We start from the raw sequence: 20,701 nt of genomic DNA on the forward strand, positions 1-20,701 counted from the left end.
GACCAGATCCTCCCGTGTAGTTCTGGGCTGATTCCTCACCGTACTCATGATCATTGCAACTCCACAAGGTGAGATCTTGCATGGAGCCCCAGACAGAGGGAGATCTTTTGTGTTTCTTCCATTTGTGAATAATCACACCAACTATTGTCACCTTCTCACCAAGCTGCTTGGTGATGGTCTTGTAGCGTATTCCAGCCTTGTGAAGGTCTACAATCTTGTCCCTGACATCCTTGGACAGCTCTTTGGTCTTGGCCATGGTGGAGAGTTTGGAATCTGATTGATTGATTGCTCACTGTTCAAATAAACCTACCTACCAAAGAGGACATAAACCAAAGAGAACCTTATCGAACCAAATACAGCATAATCACACTAAATGGAAGCAAAAGGGAACCTAATAAATCAAAACAGAACATGTGCATATGTCTGTGGCTACATTTAGTCTATTTTCTTGTACTCATTGAACATGGTTAAATAAATATATATATATACAGGGGGTTACAAAATAATGAAAACACCACATGGAAAAGGAATGTTACTTTGAAGCAGTTAAAGCACCATCACAAATATAGCTCCAGAGGTCACATTAGGTTGATTGTCAATTAGCAGTACATATGTGTCAGCTATAAAAGAGGTCTGACAATTAATGTTGAGATATTTGATTTTTCAAAGCAGAATTAGGGAAGTAACATTTCCAATGTGGCTGAATCAATGTAAGTCAAAAGTCTCTGAATACCAAATATTACATTTTTCGGTACAGTCATCTGTTTTTATTCATGGTGCAGTTTGGATGCTAGTTGATTAACATGGAGTAGACATAAATGTACAGATAGTCTAAATCAGACCTTCGAAGTAGAAACATTTTTGACTGGCAGTATTTTGATCCGGTTGCCAGACCAGATCAATTGAGCTTATTGATCTGTTCAGTGATTGACTCAAATCACCTGAATCAAACACATAGTGCCTGTGTCACCCCAGGAACAGGTTGGCCTACAACTGCCATAGATTGACAAAAACCTGTATCCCTTTAGCACCACATTACCATGTCAACAGGCAGAAAGTAATTCAGTGCATAGAGTAATAAAAGGAAGTGTAAAAAGTATCTTCAGTGCTTTTTGAACTTCAAGAAATCAAAAATAAACAAAAGCAGGATTGTTACAAGACCAGTGTTGTGGGCTTAATTCTCACAGGGGCCTAGTAGGGAGAAAAAAGTATGATACTTACTACTTATTGTAAGTCGCTCTAGGTAAGTGCACCTTCTGAATAGCTTGTATAAATTATTTAATCTTGTTGTTTTTAAATAATAGTGTAATCCCATGCTTTTTCACTTAAAAATATATCTTCATCCTTACACTGTACCACATAAAAATGAGAAACACAACCAAAGCAAAAACAAGTTTGACAACTTTTTACTATTTTGGACAACCCCTAGGGATATTGCTCAGTAAAAAGTCACCAGATTATCATGTTATTCATCTGTGCATTGCTGTATTGCACACCCCTCAATATTCAGCACACCATGTTAGTAGAAACAGGCTTGCATTCCGCCTCTCCTTTTGTTATTTTCAACCGGCTCATATGGAAAGTATAGAAACAATTACTCACCTTCCCTACACATTCACGTGGTACACAATGTTGTTGCTGTTGGGAGTGGGTTGGTATGCCTGTTTTGTTATTGAGAGATGAATAGGGTTCACGTCGAAGCGCCCTTGGGCTGGGTGACTCATTTAGCGCTTTAAGGAGGCTCTTGCTGGGATTTGCGTGGGAGCATCAGCAACAAACTGTCCAGAAGGAATGTTCAAACACCGCATGACATTACGATTTAGGGCTGATAAAGCATTACAATAATTAAAATAATAGTCCGTATAATTTAGTTGATTCTATATTTCCACCGCGTAGCCTACATGCGGAGAAAATGAAACATTTTCCAGCAAAATGCGGGTGAACAGGCTATAATACACAGTACGTTCAATCTAACTACGTATTCATTCGGTTATCATCGTGTGGATTCGGATATGTAGACGGGGGTTGAGCCCAACGCACTGTTCCCTAGGTTGCGTGTTAGTAGTCGAATGAACTCGCCAGTGTACGAAGTAGGCTGCAGTTCATTCCTAGTGTTCACCTGAGAGCGAAATTACTGCGAAAGAGCAGGTGAGTTTTGCTAAAATAGTGAAGTTTAAGACCTACATTTCTTTTCCAATAAGTGAGTTTGTAACATTTTGGCATAGTAAAGTACAACTTCTAAAAGTTGTTGGTGTTTTTGCTAACCATCTACCTCAAACCCTGTATGTTTATGGTTACAGTAGCCTATTTAAAAAATAATAAAAAACCTTGTAGACTTTCATACGATGAGCTTTATACAGTTTCAAACAGTTTTTAAATTAGTGACTTTTGATCAGTTAAGTTTGTAACAATCACACTAAGTCTGCTTTTTCTTTAGGCTACCTGTGAACCAGCGAACCAGCTGTTTAGCCGTACTTGAGAAATGCGGTGGTATTAGAAGCGGAAAAATCTCGATAACCTGATTAAAAACGGAAACTTAAATTTCCATGGTGCTGAATGAGCGTTGTTTACAAACTTAGTAAAGACGGGTAAAAAAGGAGACATGGCAACGGGTGGATTTAAACCAAATGCACAGACAGACTTTCTGGAGGAATGGAAGGCTAAACGGGAGAAGATGAGGGCAAAAATGCTTGGGGACATTGCCGCAGCTACTGGTGCCGTCGGCCCTACCACTGGGTCTCTAGGAAGCCAGAGCAAAAAAAGTGAGATGCGCAATGCTACCTCTAGCACCGAACTTAACAACAACGGCAACCCGGAACGCGGAGGCTCCACTTCAGTTAACTGCGGGACATCATACCCCATGGCTCGCTCATCCTCAACCTCAGCCTTGAAGAGACCCGACGATGACCCACATCCGACACCTACCATTAGAGGATCAGAAACACCAGGGAGTAACCTGAAGAAGTCTCAGATGCCGGAGAAGGTTCCCGGCATCACACAGGAGTCCAGTCCCACTGCATGCAATGAACATGGTAATGGCAGTGATAAAGAGACCCCCGCATCCAAAGGCAAAGAGAAGAAGAGCAGCGGTCCAAGCGCCAGGAAGGGTAAAGGACAGATTGAGAAGAGAAAGCTTAGGGAGAAGCGTCGGTCAACAGGTGTTGTCAGCATGCCATCCAACGAGGTGAGTCCAAGCGGTTTATATTTTGAATGTATATTATTATAATCACTACTGAAAACACAGTCAAATATAGATGTGCCCCTTAGGTTGTTTGATTATCGCTATTAACTCTTTTTATATATGGGTTGGATATTTTACAGGGTAAAAAGTGCTTTGAGACCTAGTATGACAGCCTGAGCTGTAATAGTCTGACAAACATGTTTCCAGTTACCCGTTTTATGATGAACTTCTGTCTACACCAGAATGCTGGTAATGTGCAGAGAGAACAGGCTGTTGTTATTCCCTTTAAATAATTTTACAGCCTAGCCACGTTTTTAGGCCACAGCTGGGAGGTGGATAAAAGCATTCTGAGGTGGGGCCTGGTGATGCCAATTGCCAGTCCGCCACTCATTCATATGGTTTTGAAATGTACCCAACCTCTTCCACCAATCGGGGGAAATGAGGACGGGTTGCACATCGCCTAGCAGGCATGTTTAACGATGTGCCTTAAGTATCAGATTGTAGTCTATAGGGCTGTGGTCTTCCTGATGGCTTCCCAGACCCAGATTATGCTGGCCTCTGGGAAGTTTCAATTAGACGTTGGCCACTGTCAGTTGGCTGACAACATCCTGTTATTGGGCGGTCCGTGGTGCAGGAGTTGGAGGGGCTGGACTGATGCCAAGCCTTAATGCTAGGTTTCAACCCCACAGATCACACCGGCCTATGTGCGATCATGCCCCGTGGTTTCCTGGGGCATGTAGCAGTGCGATCATGCCCCGTGGTTTCCTGGGGCATGTAGCAGCAGCAGGGCGAGGGCGTTGAAGAGACGGCTTATTTTTTCCCCATCGTACATCCAAACACTGGCACTTGATTGATGTCTGAGGAAGAACCTCTTTTTCGCACAAGCCTTCTTGTTAGGCGTCATGTTGAAATAGGTGCACAGGGGCATAATCTGCTGACCTGTTCTCTGGGTACAATGGCTGTTGAGGCGCTTTCAGAGCAATAGGGAACCCAGTCATTGGACTGCCCATGATGGGCTGATAATGGCTTCATGTTTAACTGGAGCAAACACTGTGGCTCTGCTGTGGAGCGTCAGTCAGGAACACCTCTGCATTCCCGGAAGGTATCTTGTTTCAGCCCCTTGTATGTCTCAACGTGTGGAGCTGGGTATGTCTCCAAGCTGTTGGGGACCTCTGACCTGCTTAACGAATGCTTACAGAACAAAGGAATACCACTTAATGTTGGTACACACATACACACACACACACACTCTCTCATGGATGTGTGTTATTGGTGGCCTGTTTCCTGTTTGCCACACTCGCTCAAACATAAATTATGAATGTCATTGTTTTAGGCCATCCATGTTTTATGACCAGCAGTGAGGCCCTGCTTGGAGGCTGCTTTTACTGGGTGGTGTTAAGGTCTCATGTTGTGGGCTGGATCCAACTGATAAAGGCTGCTGGTGTTGGTGGGTCTGGAACACGCAAGTCCATTGGTCTCTAGCCACAGCCGTAAAACAGGGCAGGCTACACATACTTCATATGCCAAAAGCTCAGCTGCCATTTTGGTTCCTGGTTCCTGTTGAATCCTGTAATGTTTTCCTCCTTTGTGTTGAAGTACTGTATGTCTGCCTCATAAGCGAATAGATTTGTGTCACTTTTTATGGTTAGGTGTTAAGCTGCATAGAATGTTGGTACAGATGAAGTTGTCACTGGTCACATAAGCAGAGAGAAATGCCAGGGACTGTTGCGCTGCACATTCTTTAAATTATTGTGAAACCTGTCTTACCTAGCCACCATGAAATGTTTTAAGCCTTTTTTCTGTTTTCAACAACATTTCCTTTCAGCAGTGTGATTACCTTGTTTCACTATCATTCAGATTATTATACTTTCTTTTCCTAGGCTTGTAAGCCTAATGGGAGTAGAACTAGATCAATATGCTACATAATGTAATATAGGATGAATCATGACAGGGCCTTGGTTGTGTTTCATTCAGTTGCTGCTACTAAACAAGGGAGAAAATGCAATACTGGCACATGTTGTCATTCTTTTCACATGCTGCCCATCAACTCTTGCTGCCTACAGATTAAAGGGATGCAGTCCAGTCAGGCTTTTATTAGACATGTTTCAGGTCCCTCAGACACATGCACAACCCCCCCCCCCCCCCCCCCGAAATGTATCAAAACCATTTATTTCCCATATATTGTGCAGGATAAGCATATAAAGAAAATTCTGCATAGGCTACAATTTTGAACATATATTTTTAATCTCGTTGTACATTATAATGGTGTTTTCCTGCTACTAAATTTACGGAAAGAGATCCGTACACCGGCTCATGTTTTGTTTGTCATGAACTATTATCCCAGTAGACCAGACAAGTTGCCTCCGATTGCACCTGACAATTTTAACCAACTGCTAAAATGCTTGTTTGTTTCACAACTAGACAATTTGATTAAAATATTGGTATCGTGACTTTGGCATTCTGAAACCAATATGTCTAATCTGAGGTAGTTGTTTTATTTTATGTTAGGTCTGCGTTTTAATAGAATTGACCGTCATGCTAATTAAACGGATATTTAATACTCGCAGTGCTCTAGAATGAAAGATAGTTGGCCTATGAGTCAGAGGTGGCTGTATGGATGATGTATTTTATTTATTATGTTTACATTCTTCATTGTAGCCACTAGCATATTTTTGTAATCTCTTTGTTCTGGCTCTTGGTTGTCTCCTTCTGGATGTGTATCTGATTCATTCTTGATTCATTTTATGTTCTTATTCATTTCAGCTGGGAACATGACATAGGAGAGAGTGTGCTAGAAAAAAGAAAAAAAAAAGTTATAGGATGGTTTGCAACATGTTTATGATAATCACTGTTTTTCAATATTAAAATATTTAAAGTAATTGTAAAGGCCCAACCATGAGTGCATCACAAATGTTTCTTTTTCTTTTTTATCGTTTCTTTGTTTTCCTTTTTTTCCTTTATTTCTTAATTTTTGTCAGTTTTGTTGAACTTAATCTATTAAAGATACTTTAGGATGATTTGAACATAAAAAAATGGTGGGGTCGTTATCAGCACTTTGTGGGGTTTGTGTCACATACTAAAATGTTAGCATTTGGAAATGGAGGACTAAACCAAAGAAGTCATTGTGGTCACACCTCCATAGATTGCTACTAGGTTTAGGAAATTAGTATGTCATTTTGTAATTTGTCATTTTTGTAATATCCCTTTGTTGTGTTTAAAGTAACAGTGCTGTTTCCACATCTCTGTTAATTAGGAGTAAAGCCGCACATCTAAGATATGGGACATGCTGAGAATGAGGCTTCCTATATAGTTACGTTAACTCCCCGCTGGTTGGTATTCAAGCCCTTTTAAAATGGTCATGTTTAGCATTGGGTTATGGTTAACTCCCTAGAAATGTCATTAGCATAGCCAGTTCAGACAGGAAACACGAGTGGGCATTGGTCAGCGACGTATCCACTGACACTGGGATTGCTGCTATCATCGTATCGGATTTCATGCTGACTATTTCATCATTAGGTTACTCACTCATTCTGATGTGCACTGGTCTCTCTACAGTAGCATGCAGGTGTGATCCCACCCACCACCCCTGCCTCCCCCTCTTTGGTTCTGTGTTTCCTTTTCATGGGGGGGATGGGTACCGCGTACCTTGCTCACCGCGTACGGGGACTGATATTAATGATATTATGGTGTTGAGATTGTTATTAGTAATCGTTTACACGATCATGTGATGGCGGTGAGTTACCCCGAAGGAGCAGAACCTATGACCAAAACCTGTATTTAAAATTGTTCTGCATGTTTCTAATAAATGGTCAAACTTTTTCTGAAAATGTATCCGAACTACAGTGTAGACATTGTTAATGTTGTAATTGACAGTTGTAGCTACAAATGGCATATTTTTAAAAGATATATATATGCGTACAGAGGCCCATTAGCAGCAACCATCAGTCCTGTGTTCCAATGGCATTTTGTGTTTGCTAATCCAAGTTTATCATTTTAAAAGGCTAATTGATGATTAGCAAACCCTTTTGCAATTGTGTTAGCACAGGTGAAAACTGTTGTGCTGATTAGAAGCAATACAACTGGCCTTCTGTAGACTAGTTGAGTATTTGGAGAATCAGCAATTGTGGGTTCGATTACAGAACTTTCTTCTGAACCTCATCAGTCTACTCTTGTTCTGAGAAATTAAGGTTATTCCATGTGAGGAAGTGCCAAGGAACTGAAGGTCTCTCACAATACTGTGTACTACTCCTTTCACAGAACAGTGCAAACTGGCTGTAACCAGAAAAGAGGACAACTGAGCAAGAAGACAAATGTATCAGGGCAGTGTTTCCCCTGTGTTAGATGATAAAGAACCCCCTTTGCCCCTGACATGATTGCACCTATGTTTATCACTCTCAGCAGTCTTTTCCCTGCCTAGTAAAGCAATTCATATACTTCATATAAAAAACGGAGCATAAGCTTTTAAACATGCTACTAATGACTTAGTAGCATAGTTAATAAGGCTATTCAGGTTCAAGTAAATACATCATTAAATTCAGACTTTCATCACTTTAGCTAAAGTTACCTAACAATCTTGACCCTGCTCCCACTTTTTCATTTGCTGCAGTTTAAAATATTCCAACAAACTCTTCTGAAGAAAGAAAAATCCCATTGTTTCTCAATACAGTGTATATAAAAAGTCTACACACCCCTATTTTTTGTGATGTAAAAGAATGAGACAAAGATAAATCATGTCAGAACTAATATGACCTATAATGTGAACAATTCAATTGAAAAACCAACTGAAATCTTTGGAAAAATAAAAACCTTACAATTACCTGGTTGCATAAGTGTGCACACCCTTTTATAACTGGGGATGTGGCTGTGTTCAGAATTAACCAATCACATTCAAACTCATGTTAAATAGAAGTCATTACACACCTGCCATCATTTAAAGTGGCTCTGATTAATCACAAATAAAGTGACATTATTTTTGTAGGATTTTCCTGACATTTTCTTAAGTTTCGTAGCAAAAGCCATAGTCCGTAGAGAGCTTCCAAAGCATCAGAGGGATCTCATTGTTGAAAGATAGCAGTCAGGAGAAGGGTACAAAATAATTTCCAAAGCATTACATATACCATGGAACACAGTGAAGACAGTCATCATCAAGTGGTGAAAATATGGCACAACAGAGACATCCCTCCAAAATATACGAAAAGATGAGAAGAAAACTGGTCAGGGAGGCTTCAAAGAGGCCTACAGCAACATTAAAGGAACTGCAGCACACATCCAAATCCACAAAAGCATGGCTGTCTTCACCAGAAGAAGATTAACATTTTGGAATGGCCCAGCCAGAGCCCAGACCTGAATCCAATTGAACATCTGTAGGGTGATCTGAAGAGGGCTGTGAACAGGAGATGTCCTCGCAATCTGACAGATTTGGAGCACTTCTGCAAAGAAGAGTGGGCAAATATTACCACGTCAAGATGTGCCATGCTAATAGACTCCTACCCAAACAGACTGTAATGTGCTGCAATAAAATCAAAAAGTGCTTCAAAAAAGTATTAGTTTAAGGGTGTGCACACAAACGACTGGTACCTTTATCGTGCGTTCCTCAGGTGACTCCTTCCTGCTGAAGAGGCGCACGCTCTGAATTGAGTTGTTTTGCACGCGGTGAGGACATCTGTACTACCCGTTCAGCTCGTCTGCGTAGAACATTATTAGTGGCTCTGAGTACTATTACAGAGTGAACTGTGTTTCTCAAACTGCATGCAAAAAATAGCAAAAAGGAGCTAAGTACCCTTAAGAACAAGTGTGTCATTGTGGAGGATTTTGCGGTGGCGTGGTGCCACTGTATATTGAACGCCGGGAAAACAGTGCATCAGATTATCTAGTTTGAGAAACAGATGCCCCACAGGTCACTGGCAGCATAAATAAATAGTACCCGCAAAATTGCAATCTCAACATCAACAGTGAAGAGGGCAACACCGGGACTCTGGCCTTCTAGGCAGAGTTGCAAAGTCAAAGCCACATTTCAGTCTGGCCAATATAAAGAAATGATGAAGATGGGCAAATGAACACAGACTCTGGACAGAAAAAGATTGGAAAAGTGTTAGGGACAGACAAATCAAATGTTTCGGTGTTTGGATCATGATGGAGTGCTTGACGCCATCTGTCAAGGATGGTGGAGTCAATGTGTTGGTGTGGGGGTGCTTTGGTGGTGGTAAAGGGGGAGATTTCTACCGGGTAAAAGGGATCTTGAAGAAGGAAGTCTATCACTCCATTTTGTAATGCCATGCCATACCCTGTTGATGGCACTTGATTGGAGCCAATTTCCTCCTACAACAGCACAATGACCCAAAACACAGCTCCAAACTATGCAAGAAGAAGCAGTTTAGGAAAGAAGCAGTCAGCTGGTATTCTGTCTGTAATGGAGTCACCGGATCTCAACCCTATTGAGCTGTTGTGGGAGCAGCTTGACCGTATGGAACAGTATGTAAGAAGTGCCCATCAAGCCAATCCAACTTGTGCTTCAGGAGGCATGGGGTGACATCTTTTCAGATTACCTAAACAAATTGACAACTAGAGTGCCAAAGTTCTGCAAGGCTGTAATTGCTGCCAATGGAGGATTCTTTGACGAAAGCAAAGTTTGAAGTACACAATTATTATTTAAATTAAAATCATTATTTCTAACCTGATCACTCACTATATTTCCTAATAATGTTGCTATATTCCCTATTCAAACTAATTTCATGTATGTTTTCATGGAAAACAAGGGAATTTATAAGTGACCTCTTTTGAACGGTAGTGTATGTAAGAGTGATATTGTGCGTAGCATGGTTTACTCACTTCCAAACAAGGTCACATCCCTTCAAATACCACAGGCACTGAATCATGGATTTGGGTGCGCAAGGAATTATTTTGGCAGCGTTTGAGTTGTTGATGGAACAACAGGAATTTGTGAAGGTATGTTAAACACTTAGTTTTTTTTATTAATCCCTGGTGCTTTCTTCACTCAAGAGTTGACAAGAACATTAATGTGATACTTTGCCTTATTAGCAGCTGTTAGAAATTCGGAAAAAAGTCCCAGTAGACCTGAATGGTGAAATTTTGTGAAATTCCACAGGGAGTCTTGCAGGAGGAAGAATGGGGAACCACAGTTTATCTGGCTCCATGATATAGTTACCAGGTAGAACCCTAAGACGGGGGCACCTAGGGGGTCTCTCAGCACCTTGTAAAACACCCGTCCCCCTAATGGGCTATGGCTCGGGGTCCATAAATGTTTATAACGTTGCTCTCATTAATGAGCCCTCTGAATAGGTGAGGCCCTGTGAATATCCAGCCATTACCCTGTCAGGGGAATCATATCACTTAATTAGACCCGTGGAATGTGATGGGAAAACTGGGGACTTTTGAGAATACAGTAGCCCTGGCTTCTCCTCCAATAGCTGTGTCTGTCATGTCCCTCTGTTTACTCCTCACATCCTCTTGGCTTGTCACCGGTCAATGAGCTCACTCTCTGGCGAAGAGATCAGTGTTAAAAGTTTTGTAACCACGCTTGATCCCAGCAGTATGGTTATCCGGGGATATGTTTTGAAAGGCCTGCCTATTTTGTCATAATTTTCCGAATTTTCCGGTTTCCCGTGTGTTCCAACCCAAGCCACAGATTCCTTTTTCTTTAATCGGGTCAGTGCTCTTTAGTCATGGGTCTTTTTGGGAGCTCCATGCGGTAGATTGTTATTGGCCAAGAAAGAATGTTCCCCCGTCGCTCTCAGAGAATGCAGAGTCATGCAAACCTGAGTGCCATAGGGCAATGGGCATTGACGTCTGGAGTTTGTCTGGCAAATCAGCAGGAACTCACACCCTCCCTTTTGTCTAAGATAACCCAGCAATGGTCTACGGCTATGGACGGCTGTGTGCCGGCCCCTATAAATAGACTGACAAGAGACACTTGTTTGAATGTATTGTTTGCATTAGAAGTTGCGCTCGCCGTTGTTACTGCGTGTGGATTACGTAGCCTTTGAGTGGCCAATCATTAACACACATTCAAGATGTGCTCTGTGCTATATCAGCAGAATGATTGATCCAGTGGAATGTCTAGCTGTTATGCATTTGCAAATCATCCTGTGACTTGTTCCCACTTCATGTCTTTTTGACCAATACCTTGAATGATTTGTTGCTGGACGCAGTCAATTTGCTACTAATACAACACAAAGCAAGACATTGTTTTTCTGAGGAACTAGAGTACAATGCCATTGTTTTTGGAATTGTTTCAAGGCGGTTTGATGCCTTCCCTTTGAACTACTTGGACATTTCTAAGTTGCTGACTCTCCACTAATTGAGTTGAACACCTGTTTAATCCACGTCTGGATATTGAGATACTGAGTTCATTTCATTGGTCATATGTTTAGGCTTAAGTTTTCCTTGTACTCATATCAGTTCCTTTCCAGCACCATCCGTCCCACATGCTGATATATTTGCTGACACAGACACTCCTTAACAGCTTATTAAGTTTACCCCTCGATTGAACTTTTCCCCTTTTTTTCTAGTTTGTGTCGCAAAGTTTTGTGCCCCCCCCCCCCCCCCCCCACACACACACACATTTTCACACCATACTCTACACTTGACACTTACCAAATTATATTTCAGCTAAGAATTTTGTTAAGTCTCCATACCCCTTAGATAATATTTGGTGAAAGCACCGTTTGCAGGAAGAGTCTGTTGGGAAAGATGTTTACTAACTATACATGTTCCCGGCTTACATGTTTCGCTGATATTTGATGTTCATTGGGGAGCATGATGAACCTCAATCTTCGAGTCATGCCACACATTTTCAGTTGGCTTTAGGTCAGGGCTCTGACTGGGCCACTTAAAATCATATTGATAATTTTATAAGCTAAGTAAATACTGTCCTACTTTCAGCTTTCTTGTGGAAGGCAGCCTTTTTCTTCAAGGACCATTCTGTACATTGCTCCATTAATTTCCCCTTCTATCTGACCTGGTCTTTGAGGATGAAAAATATTGCCATAACATGATGGTGACACCTTGTTTCACAGTATTCATGCTGTTTTGGTGATGTGCTGTGTGAGGTTTGCTTTTAACTGAATGCTTTGCATTTTTCCCCAAACGGTTCCTAACCACAACACTTTTCCCTCATAGCTACAGAATCCCATGTGTTTACTTGGCATACTTCAAACAGGATTCAAGGTGGGCTGTCTGAAGTAATTGCTTCAATCCTGACACACTATAATGCCGGCCAGATTTGGAGAGTGCTTGGGTAATTGTTGTCACTTTCACACTTGACCAGTCAATGCCATAAATTCTTGTAGCTCTTTGAGTTGCCATTTGTCTTTTGGTAGCTTCTTGGATCAGTCTCCTAGTTGCTCAGTTAACCAGTTTGGAGGGATATGCTGATCTAAACCTTTGGGTTTTTTAGGGCCAGTTTTTGTATAGCCTTCCTCGATCTGTGTCTTGCCACAACTTTGTGTGACTTAGTTCTTTTTATAGCTCCTTGGTGCTCATGGTTGAGCGTGTGCTTTGCTATTTGCTTAGAGAAACTGGTGAAATGGTGCTGAAAACATTATCAGTTATTTAAATGCTTTAAAATCTGAGGCACTTTCATGACAAAATATAAATAGCTTCAAGAGGTGTTACTTTTCAAGAGTTCCTAAAATGACAAAACATGAATAATTTAAATATGTTTTATTGGTCCATGGCATTTTACAACATTGTAGTTCCCTAATCGTTACATATTTGTACTGAAAATGTTTGATTACAGAGGTTCTGTTTTGCTTACTTTCACTTTCTGGCATCACACATTGTTGAATGTGGGTTTGAAAATTTAAGGCAGTTAAGTTGTTAAGAAAAACATGCTAACTTTGGTAAAGGTAGTGAAAATTATGCCAATGAAAATTCATTTTATTAAAAATGCTAGGTTAAGCTGCATGTTAAAGGCTCAACTCGGTTAACACTATTCTGTTGGTGGGTTTGGCTTGCTGCATCCAGCAACTTCACTCCACACAGTTGAGAAAACAGTCAGGTGGCCTGTGTGTGTTTTCCTGCATAAATGCAACTTGTTTTTTTAACAGTTCTATGTGCCTGGCAGCGATGGTGGATTCTGGAGTCAGATTAAGCTTTTAGAAGACCTGTCCACCTAGATTCTCTAGAATACTCTGGAGCTAATGCCCTTTCTTTCTCCCTGTCCATTTCTTCCCTCCCTTTTCTAGGTTTTTCTTTGCCCATCCAGGCGTCAATCTTTGTGGAACCGGTTGCCTCATCTTTCTGGATGAGCTCTTGGAGACGATATGTATGTGAACAGATAGTGGGTCAAAAGTAGTGTTGCGAAACATTGTGCGGATACTGCACACACCATTTGACAGATCCAGCCCCCAACAGGCCAGTGAGTTCTCTCTCTCTGCCTTATGTCACCATCGTGCCAGATAAGAATCAGCAGAGATGCACCACGGTATCAGTCAGCAGGACTGCTCGCCGTCCTGTAAAAAAACTATAAATTCAAATGCAGATTTTCCACTCATATGCCTTTATCTTTTTCCGGGGGGGGTCAAATTCACTTCTCGGTTGAAATGTACCAGACACTTTCCGAAAGAATGAAGAAGTGTACAAACAACGTAGAAGTGGGCTAGAAGACAGAAAATGTTTTGCCAAAAATACCATGGCAACTATTATTATATCTGGTGCTATTAGAATCAAGTTAGCCCCACATCCCAAGACAAATGAGTAAAGAGAATCCTGATCAAAATCCCTGCTCCTCACGGTGGTAAGGTTGCAAGACCAGGGTTCAAACATTGACCCATCGGTTCTGCTTCAATTTATATTCTGTATGTAGTGTGTCTTCTGTGGCTCGGATTTTTCAGGTTTCTGTGAAATGCCACCAAGTTACAGTGGTTCAGAGAAATTTAGGGATGGATGGATTTAATTTGAATGATATTAGATTGTAAGTTCTGGTTTTCATAGTAATCTGCCCATTTTCTAATTCAAACCACCAGGATTGCTATTGGTATACCCAATAAAGGTTTTAGTTTTTAATAAATAGGTGAATTTGATAGATAAAGAAACCACATGGTTAAATTATGTTATGTTTAATTTTAATTTTTCATATTTACTTTTGTCACTAAGGAGATAATGGTATGCATGCATTTTCTATTAGGTGTACTTGCAAAGGTGTTATAGATTAGTTATTTTAAATGTTTATTAAACTCCATTTAATTGTTTTGACATATATATACACCTCCATAAATTGCAGCTGCGAATGTGCAAATCCTGGTAAGCTCTGTTAATAATTATCTCCAGCTTAACTTTCAATCTGTTTAGTCTAGTGACATTGCAATGGCCAAAGTGCAAACTTTTATAGCACTATAAGTTGCTGAGAGGCTATTGTACAGCAAAGACAGAAATACCTTTGCTTATGGCTCTCTTAGGCCAAGTGAAATAATAGGCTACGATTAGCCTATCACTTGAATGAATGACACCTCCCTAAACACTTAAGGCGTGTCACAAATATGCTAATATTTATAGTTTATTTACACCCCTAGTAAATAAACAAAATGTTCACATATTTCACTTTGTTGATGCATTTTATTCGTAGACATTAATGATGTTCCAAACACTGATGTGGTCCATAAGGTTATGGACTCTAATCTTCACACGCCAAAAGAGGACTGGCTGACCCTCAGTCTGGTTCCCCTCTGGTTTCTTCCACTACAGAGTTTTTCCTAGCTACTGTGAATTCAATCTTGTTACTTTCTCTTTTGGATTTCAGTGCTGGTATTTGTAAAAGCACTTTACTGCTGATATATAAAGGGCTTAATAAAATGAATTTGATTGATGATGAATTTTACCTGGGTGTCAATTTATCCTCAGCTAAAGGTTGATTTTGCTGGCATTTTCTTTTCCGTCATTGAGTTTTTTTTACTAATCTTTACGAAACTGGTCAAAACTTCTGGAGGGCACTGTTTTATTGATAATGTCTCTCAGACAGACAGACCGGTTTTCAATATATAGACTAGCTCAAAAGACTACTATTTTTGGAAAATTACAAATGACCCAATTGATTATTTTCTGGCAAAAGAATAGGGGTGCCAAAACAACATGGTAACCTTCATGTTGTCTACAACCGACCACCGATTGGCTGTGACAGGCCCACCTATCAACCATCCAGTTGGACCTGGTTATGTGTTTGCTGGTGGCTGAGATGGGCTTCCACCCCACACTCCAACTGCTCACATCTTTTCTCGCCTCCAGCTGGGCTATGGAGAACTGGGATGTCCAAATCCCCGTTGTTTTTATCTTTAAGCTGGATGCCCAGAAGAGCCCATTGTCTGGCTCGTGCCTGCCATGTGTTGGGGCTGAAGGATGGCTTGGTTTCCTTTCCATTGCTTTTGGTAGGCATGAGGCGCTCAACGCCCAAAGTCAACAGAGACACAGAGCAGAACCGAAGGATTAGTTGTCGTCCCATTGTTCTGGACCACTCGCTCCTGGCATAGCCCGCTTATGCCCGTCAGCGATGGTCCCCCAGCAAATGTATTGTTACCATCATTCACGCCCAGTCAAATGTTCCTTCTGCCATTGAGAGGGATTGTTAGAAGTGCTATGGCACAGATACACTACAAGATCGCATTGCTTGTGCCATCAGCATCATGTCGAGGTGACATTAACCGGCTACACCAGAAACCGTTCTGAATCCACTTTTCCCCTTACATTAACAAGACTGAAATAACGCATGTCAGCCTTGAAGAACTGAAGTGTTTCGTGAAGATGGACGCTGCCGTCGGACTTCTCGCAACCTAAGTTGTGTAGCAGGTGTCATTTATTTCAAAGGGGGCATTCCTCAATTGTTGACGGCTGATGGCGACGCCAAACACTGGCTGTAGCGAAGCATCTAGGTAACCTGACGTGGGCATGCATGAAAAGTAAACACTGTTCTCTAGCAACGCTTTAACAAATATTGTCAGTGGACACACCCTGTCATTGGGCCGATTTTTCTCACCACCCATCCAACCCAAATATATCAAATCAGTCATCTCCAAACCTACATTTCCTAGTGGTCGTTGTTTACTCAGGGGTGTTTTTTTGTTCAACCCCTTCAGTATTCCATCAAACTCCCCTTATGATGATAATGGAACTGATACCCCTTTTCCATGCTTACAGAGTGCCCTCATTGATTCATAGATTCACTTGCAGGCAATTGTCTGTATTCTTTAAGAGGCAACCATTGTTATACAGTATATATGCTAGATGACTGATAGGGAGTGCTGTATTAGAGCCACTCCTGCATTTATTATTCTAAATATTAATGTGTTTCATAGTATATATGTAATGGGTGACAACAGCTTTTCTTTTTTTTTAAATGTCCTGGTAATGAAAAGTTAATGAGGATGTTGGAGAAGTAGATGCAGGATAGCCCTGTACTGACCAGTATACGCCCCCATATTTTCTAATGCTAGAGTTTGGAGACATGACTATGTTCTTTAATTGTGATCTTTCATTTAATTAATTGTGTTCTTTATTTTATTGGCCACCCAAAATCTTATTCACTGTACCAGTTGCTTTAAACGTCTTTATTGTTAAATTTTACTATTCTATATTTATTCATATACATATTCATTTTGTTGTTTAATACATTTTGTGTGTGCATATTACTGGACTTGAAAGTTAACATTTTTGTGGTGCTTTCACTGATTCTTCTGTTCCCATGGTGATGGTTAACAATTTGACAGGTCTATTATGAAATGTGTATAGCTCAGTAAAACAAAAAGCCATGGTAGACCACAATCCAATTCCTTAAGAAATTAATTTGAATGCAGACTTTTTCTTATAAGCTGCTGCCCAAGACCACAGTGACCTGCCCACCTTTGCAGTTTACACTAAAGTAGCACTTCCTTGAACTATTCAGATATATTTGAAATGTATTTTCAAAGCAGCATGCATTTCTAGTGATAGAAAGGACTTACTAGACAATGATGTGGGTGCTAAGGACTGAAAAGTTAGTCCAAAAATAAATTATGCAGGACAAAGTACAGTATAACTTCCTCCCAGTTTATCTCTAGGGGTCTGTTCTCTCCACCAATTTGGATAATTCTCACGCATTGCAAAACTGTCCAGTGGCCAGATTACTGTAAAGAAATGTTTCTTACTGCTCTACCCTATTTATTTCCATGACTTGTTCCTTATCTGCATATCAGTCTAGAACCATTTATCCATCCTTGTGAACACTGATGCATAAGTTACACTTTTTCAATTGGTTTTGCTACTTGCTGGCACCCTACATCTCAAAATCTGAGCAAAGTTAACTTTAAGAGTTGGAGTGTCAGAGATGGAGAATGCCTCTCATCTCTTGTTCAAAGACTTTACTTTCAGAGAGAAGAGGAAGAGCCAAGTGCTAATTTCCAGCAGGCCTGCCCTGCACCATGTTGCCTCTGCTTCTCTGTGGGCATTAACCTTTTGCTTGTGGAGTTCAACAGCCTCTTAAAAGATGTGTGCCCAATAAAATACTCCGCTTTGGCGTGACTGATTGGATTCTCATCCCCAAGACGTCCTCATTGATTGTGGACGCTTCATCCGGGATTTTACCCGTCCGCTTTTCTGCTCCCTTTTTCCATTACTTATTCTTACTCTTTTATGCTCGGCTAGCTGCCTGGATTTGATTTGTCGCATGGAATTTAGCCTTTGGATACACTTGATTTCTTTTAAGTTTGGCTGATTTTATTTTCTCTAGTACTGGGACTGGAAAGGATGTGCCTTGTGAACTAGCTAATTTGCATGGCAGTCATAGAGCTTGTTTACATTCTGAGAGAGATGGAATAAAACGCTTCATAGACTTATCTTGGTTTGCGTAATAATTTCCTTAGCGTTTTAATTTACACCGGCATGTTTGAGGCGTACCACGCAGGTCTGTGGCCGTCAATCTTCGCACGTGTGACGTGCTCTATTGAGGGAGTGGTGCACACTACCTCCATCAGCAAGTTTAAACAACAAAATGAAATAATCCAGCGTCGCGAGTCTTCTTCGATATGTCTCAGAAAAAACATTGCGTAATGCAAACAAGCCCTTCTTGTGTTGTCTGCCCAGGCCTTGTTTGTTTGTGTCTGCTGTACACAAAGATACACTGGTGCTTTTTTGTGTGGCCTGGGCTCATGAGTAAACATGAGGTGTAGCTCTACTGGGGCCCTTTCTTAATCTCTTTTACTGTCTTTTTCTCTTTTTGCGTTTGTACCAGCAGCATCAACTGTATGGGTGGTTCATTTCCCTAGCTTGTCTTTTTTCTTCTTCTAGGTGCCATCATTCTAAAACGACGCACATTGCCATCTTTCTAATACCATTTCCTCTTCTTGAAAATGTCTCTCTAGCTATGGTGCACTAGCTACTGTGGAAGACCATGCTTTGGGAGCTAGCAACTACTACCTATGACTACGTTTTTCGTCATTGATCAAAAAAAGAGGGAAATTGCTAGTATACACATTTTGTTACAGAGAAATGATGCCCATTGGCTTAATATGGTCTGTGAAGAATATGTTACTTTACCTTGTGTGTAGTATAAATCACATTGATGCAGTGGCACCTTCTCCTAATATTATGAATTTGACAGTTTGGGAAGGTTTAAAGCCTAATGAACCTGCTTACATATTTTGCAGGTGCTCTTTTTCAGAGCGACCTACTGTGTTCCTATGTTTACGTATCGGCCACCCGTAGGTATCCAAACCACCTCCCTGGTGTTGTGAATGCCAACCTCTACCTACTCAGCTACACAAGACCTGTCAATATTGTTAGTAGCAGCCTGAAAGCCTGATTCAATGGCCGCTTTAAGTTGTGCTCATCTAACCACAATTAGGTAGCTAACTTTGTTGTCAAAAAATCCCAACATGAATAGGTTTACTGAATTATGACAATCCCCACAGAAGGATCAGAAGTTGTTCACAACCAAAAACAAACTGTGAGGTGTACAGCAATGGAACATCAGGGATCACTAGAGAGGCCTGTCTCTGAGGGGTGTTATAACTTAGCTTCAGCTTGCCTGGACAGACTCTCACCTTGGATGTATGACAGATATTTGATCAAATGCCTCTGACAGGATATTATGAGGCTATAAAACCTCTCTGGACAAAGCCTTCCTCAAAGATTGGATAAACATTAAAGAGGCTGTGTCACTCTGGCGGGATCGAAGGGAGTGCGCTGGGGAGGTTGTTTTGAACAGGCATCCTGTCTACATGTCCATTAAATAGGACAGAGCTGCTTAGTCAGACGAATCTTCTCGTTTAACCAAACTGCACTGCCAGATGTGTATTTATGTCCGTAAATGTGTTTTTAGGATTTCTGTTGTTTCAAGTGTCATTGTAGGAGCCACATTGTAAGAGGGTGCAACACGAGCAGGCTGCAGAGAGGTCTTAAAGAACTGGCTGATCTGGGAAACGATAGTTACAGGAAGTGGCCAGGGCGGAGTAAAAGCTGACCATCCAAGTCCCTCCCTCTTTGGAAGTATTTAACCAAAGACCCATGAGAAATAATTTGGAATCATGTTAACTTGGGAATGCGTGCCCATGGAATACTAAGCTATTTCACTAATGACCCTACTGAGAGAAACTTTAATGCAACAAAAAGTATTTGGCTACAGGAAAGGCACCGAATCAAACATTAGCAATTTTTCTCTTTGAGTGGCGTTATGTGTTTAGTGATTTAAACATACTATTGCTAAATAGTGTGGACTTGAAGTCTGATACTAATTCCATTGAAGTGCCTGGCAATCTCTCAACCCAAATGCTAAACTTTTTCCTGTGGTTATAACCTATGCAAATGGTAGCCTAGCCCTCTTTCTCCACCCAATTAATAACTTTTTTATCTGATTGTGCTGCCTGCCTTCTACTGTGATTTCCACTGATGTTCATAACTACATTTTAGATTCAGAGTATCTTGCATTTTCCAACATAGCATTGCCGTGTTTTGTCCCTCCTGAAGTCCTACCACTGTAAAACTGGCTTTTACAAAACAATTATAGAAATAGGCTGAATCTTGAACCAGTCACTGATTGCAAATGTCTTCAATGGAGCCTGAGATCCAGAATTTATATGATAAGAAACCAAATGAGCACTCACTAGACAGTGTTATGCAATTGTCTTACTAAGACAAACTATTAATTTGTCAAAAAATGCATACTTGCGTACTTTAATAAACTGACCTATGTCCCTGGTTGTGAGTGAGTTTTCTAGAATGCACATTAAGTCCTGATATACTAGACAGTTGATGTCTTTGGAGCAGACAGAACCATGATTCAAAAGGCCACAAAACCACAACATTTAGAATGCCAATGTTTATGGAGGAGTTTCTCTCGTTTATGACAAATGCCGTTTGTACCAGTAAATGTTTGCTTATGTTGTTGTTTGCGCACTCCATTCTGTATATACCCTTGGAAACAAGAACTCTGTGATGGGACTGCTACACCTTGTCCCTATGCATTGTCCATTACTTCCAAGGTAATGTACCGAACATTGGTGTTTATCCCTTACGTAATGGATTGTGTAATCTCTCATG

General features: G+C 40.9%; 1 protein-coding gene across 1 annotated transcript in view; it reads left to right on the top strand.

The window, feature by feature from the left end:
- Positions 1-1,967: 1,967 nt before the first annotated feature.
- The window catches only part of pawr (PRKC, apoptosis, WT1, regulator), a 61,609-nt gene continuing 42,875 nt past the window's right edge, over positions 1,968-20,701 (top strand). Inside the window, exons 1-2 of the mRNA XM_013140207.4 lie at positions 1,968-2,148; positions 2,438-3,184. Of these exons, the coding sequence (XP_012995661.1) occupies positions 2,603-3,184 (582 nt within the window). The 5' untranslated portion in view covers positions 1,968-2,148; positions 2,438-2,602. The remainder of the gene's footprint in view (positions 2,149-2,437; positions 3,185-20,701) is intronic.

The sequence above is a fragment of the Esox lucius genome, chromosome 23, assembly GCF_011004845.1.
Source record: "Esox lucius isolate fEsoLuc1 chromosome 23, fEsoLuc1.pri, whole genome shotgun sequence".
NCBI lineage: Eukaryota > Metazoa > Chordata > Actinopteri > Esociformes > Esocidae > Esox > Esox lucius.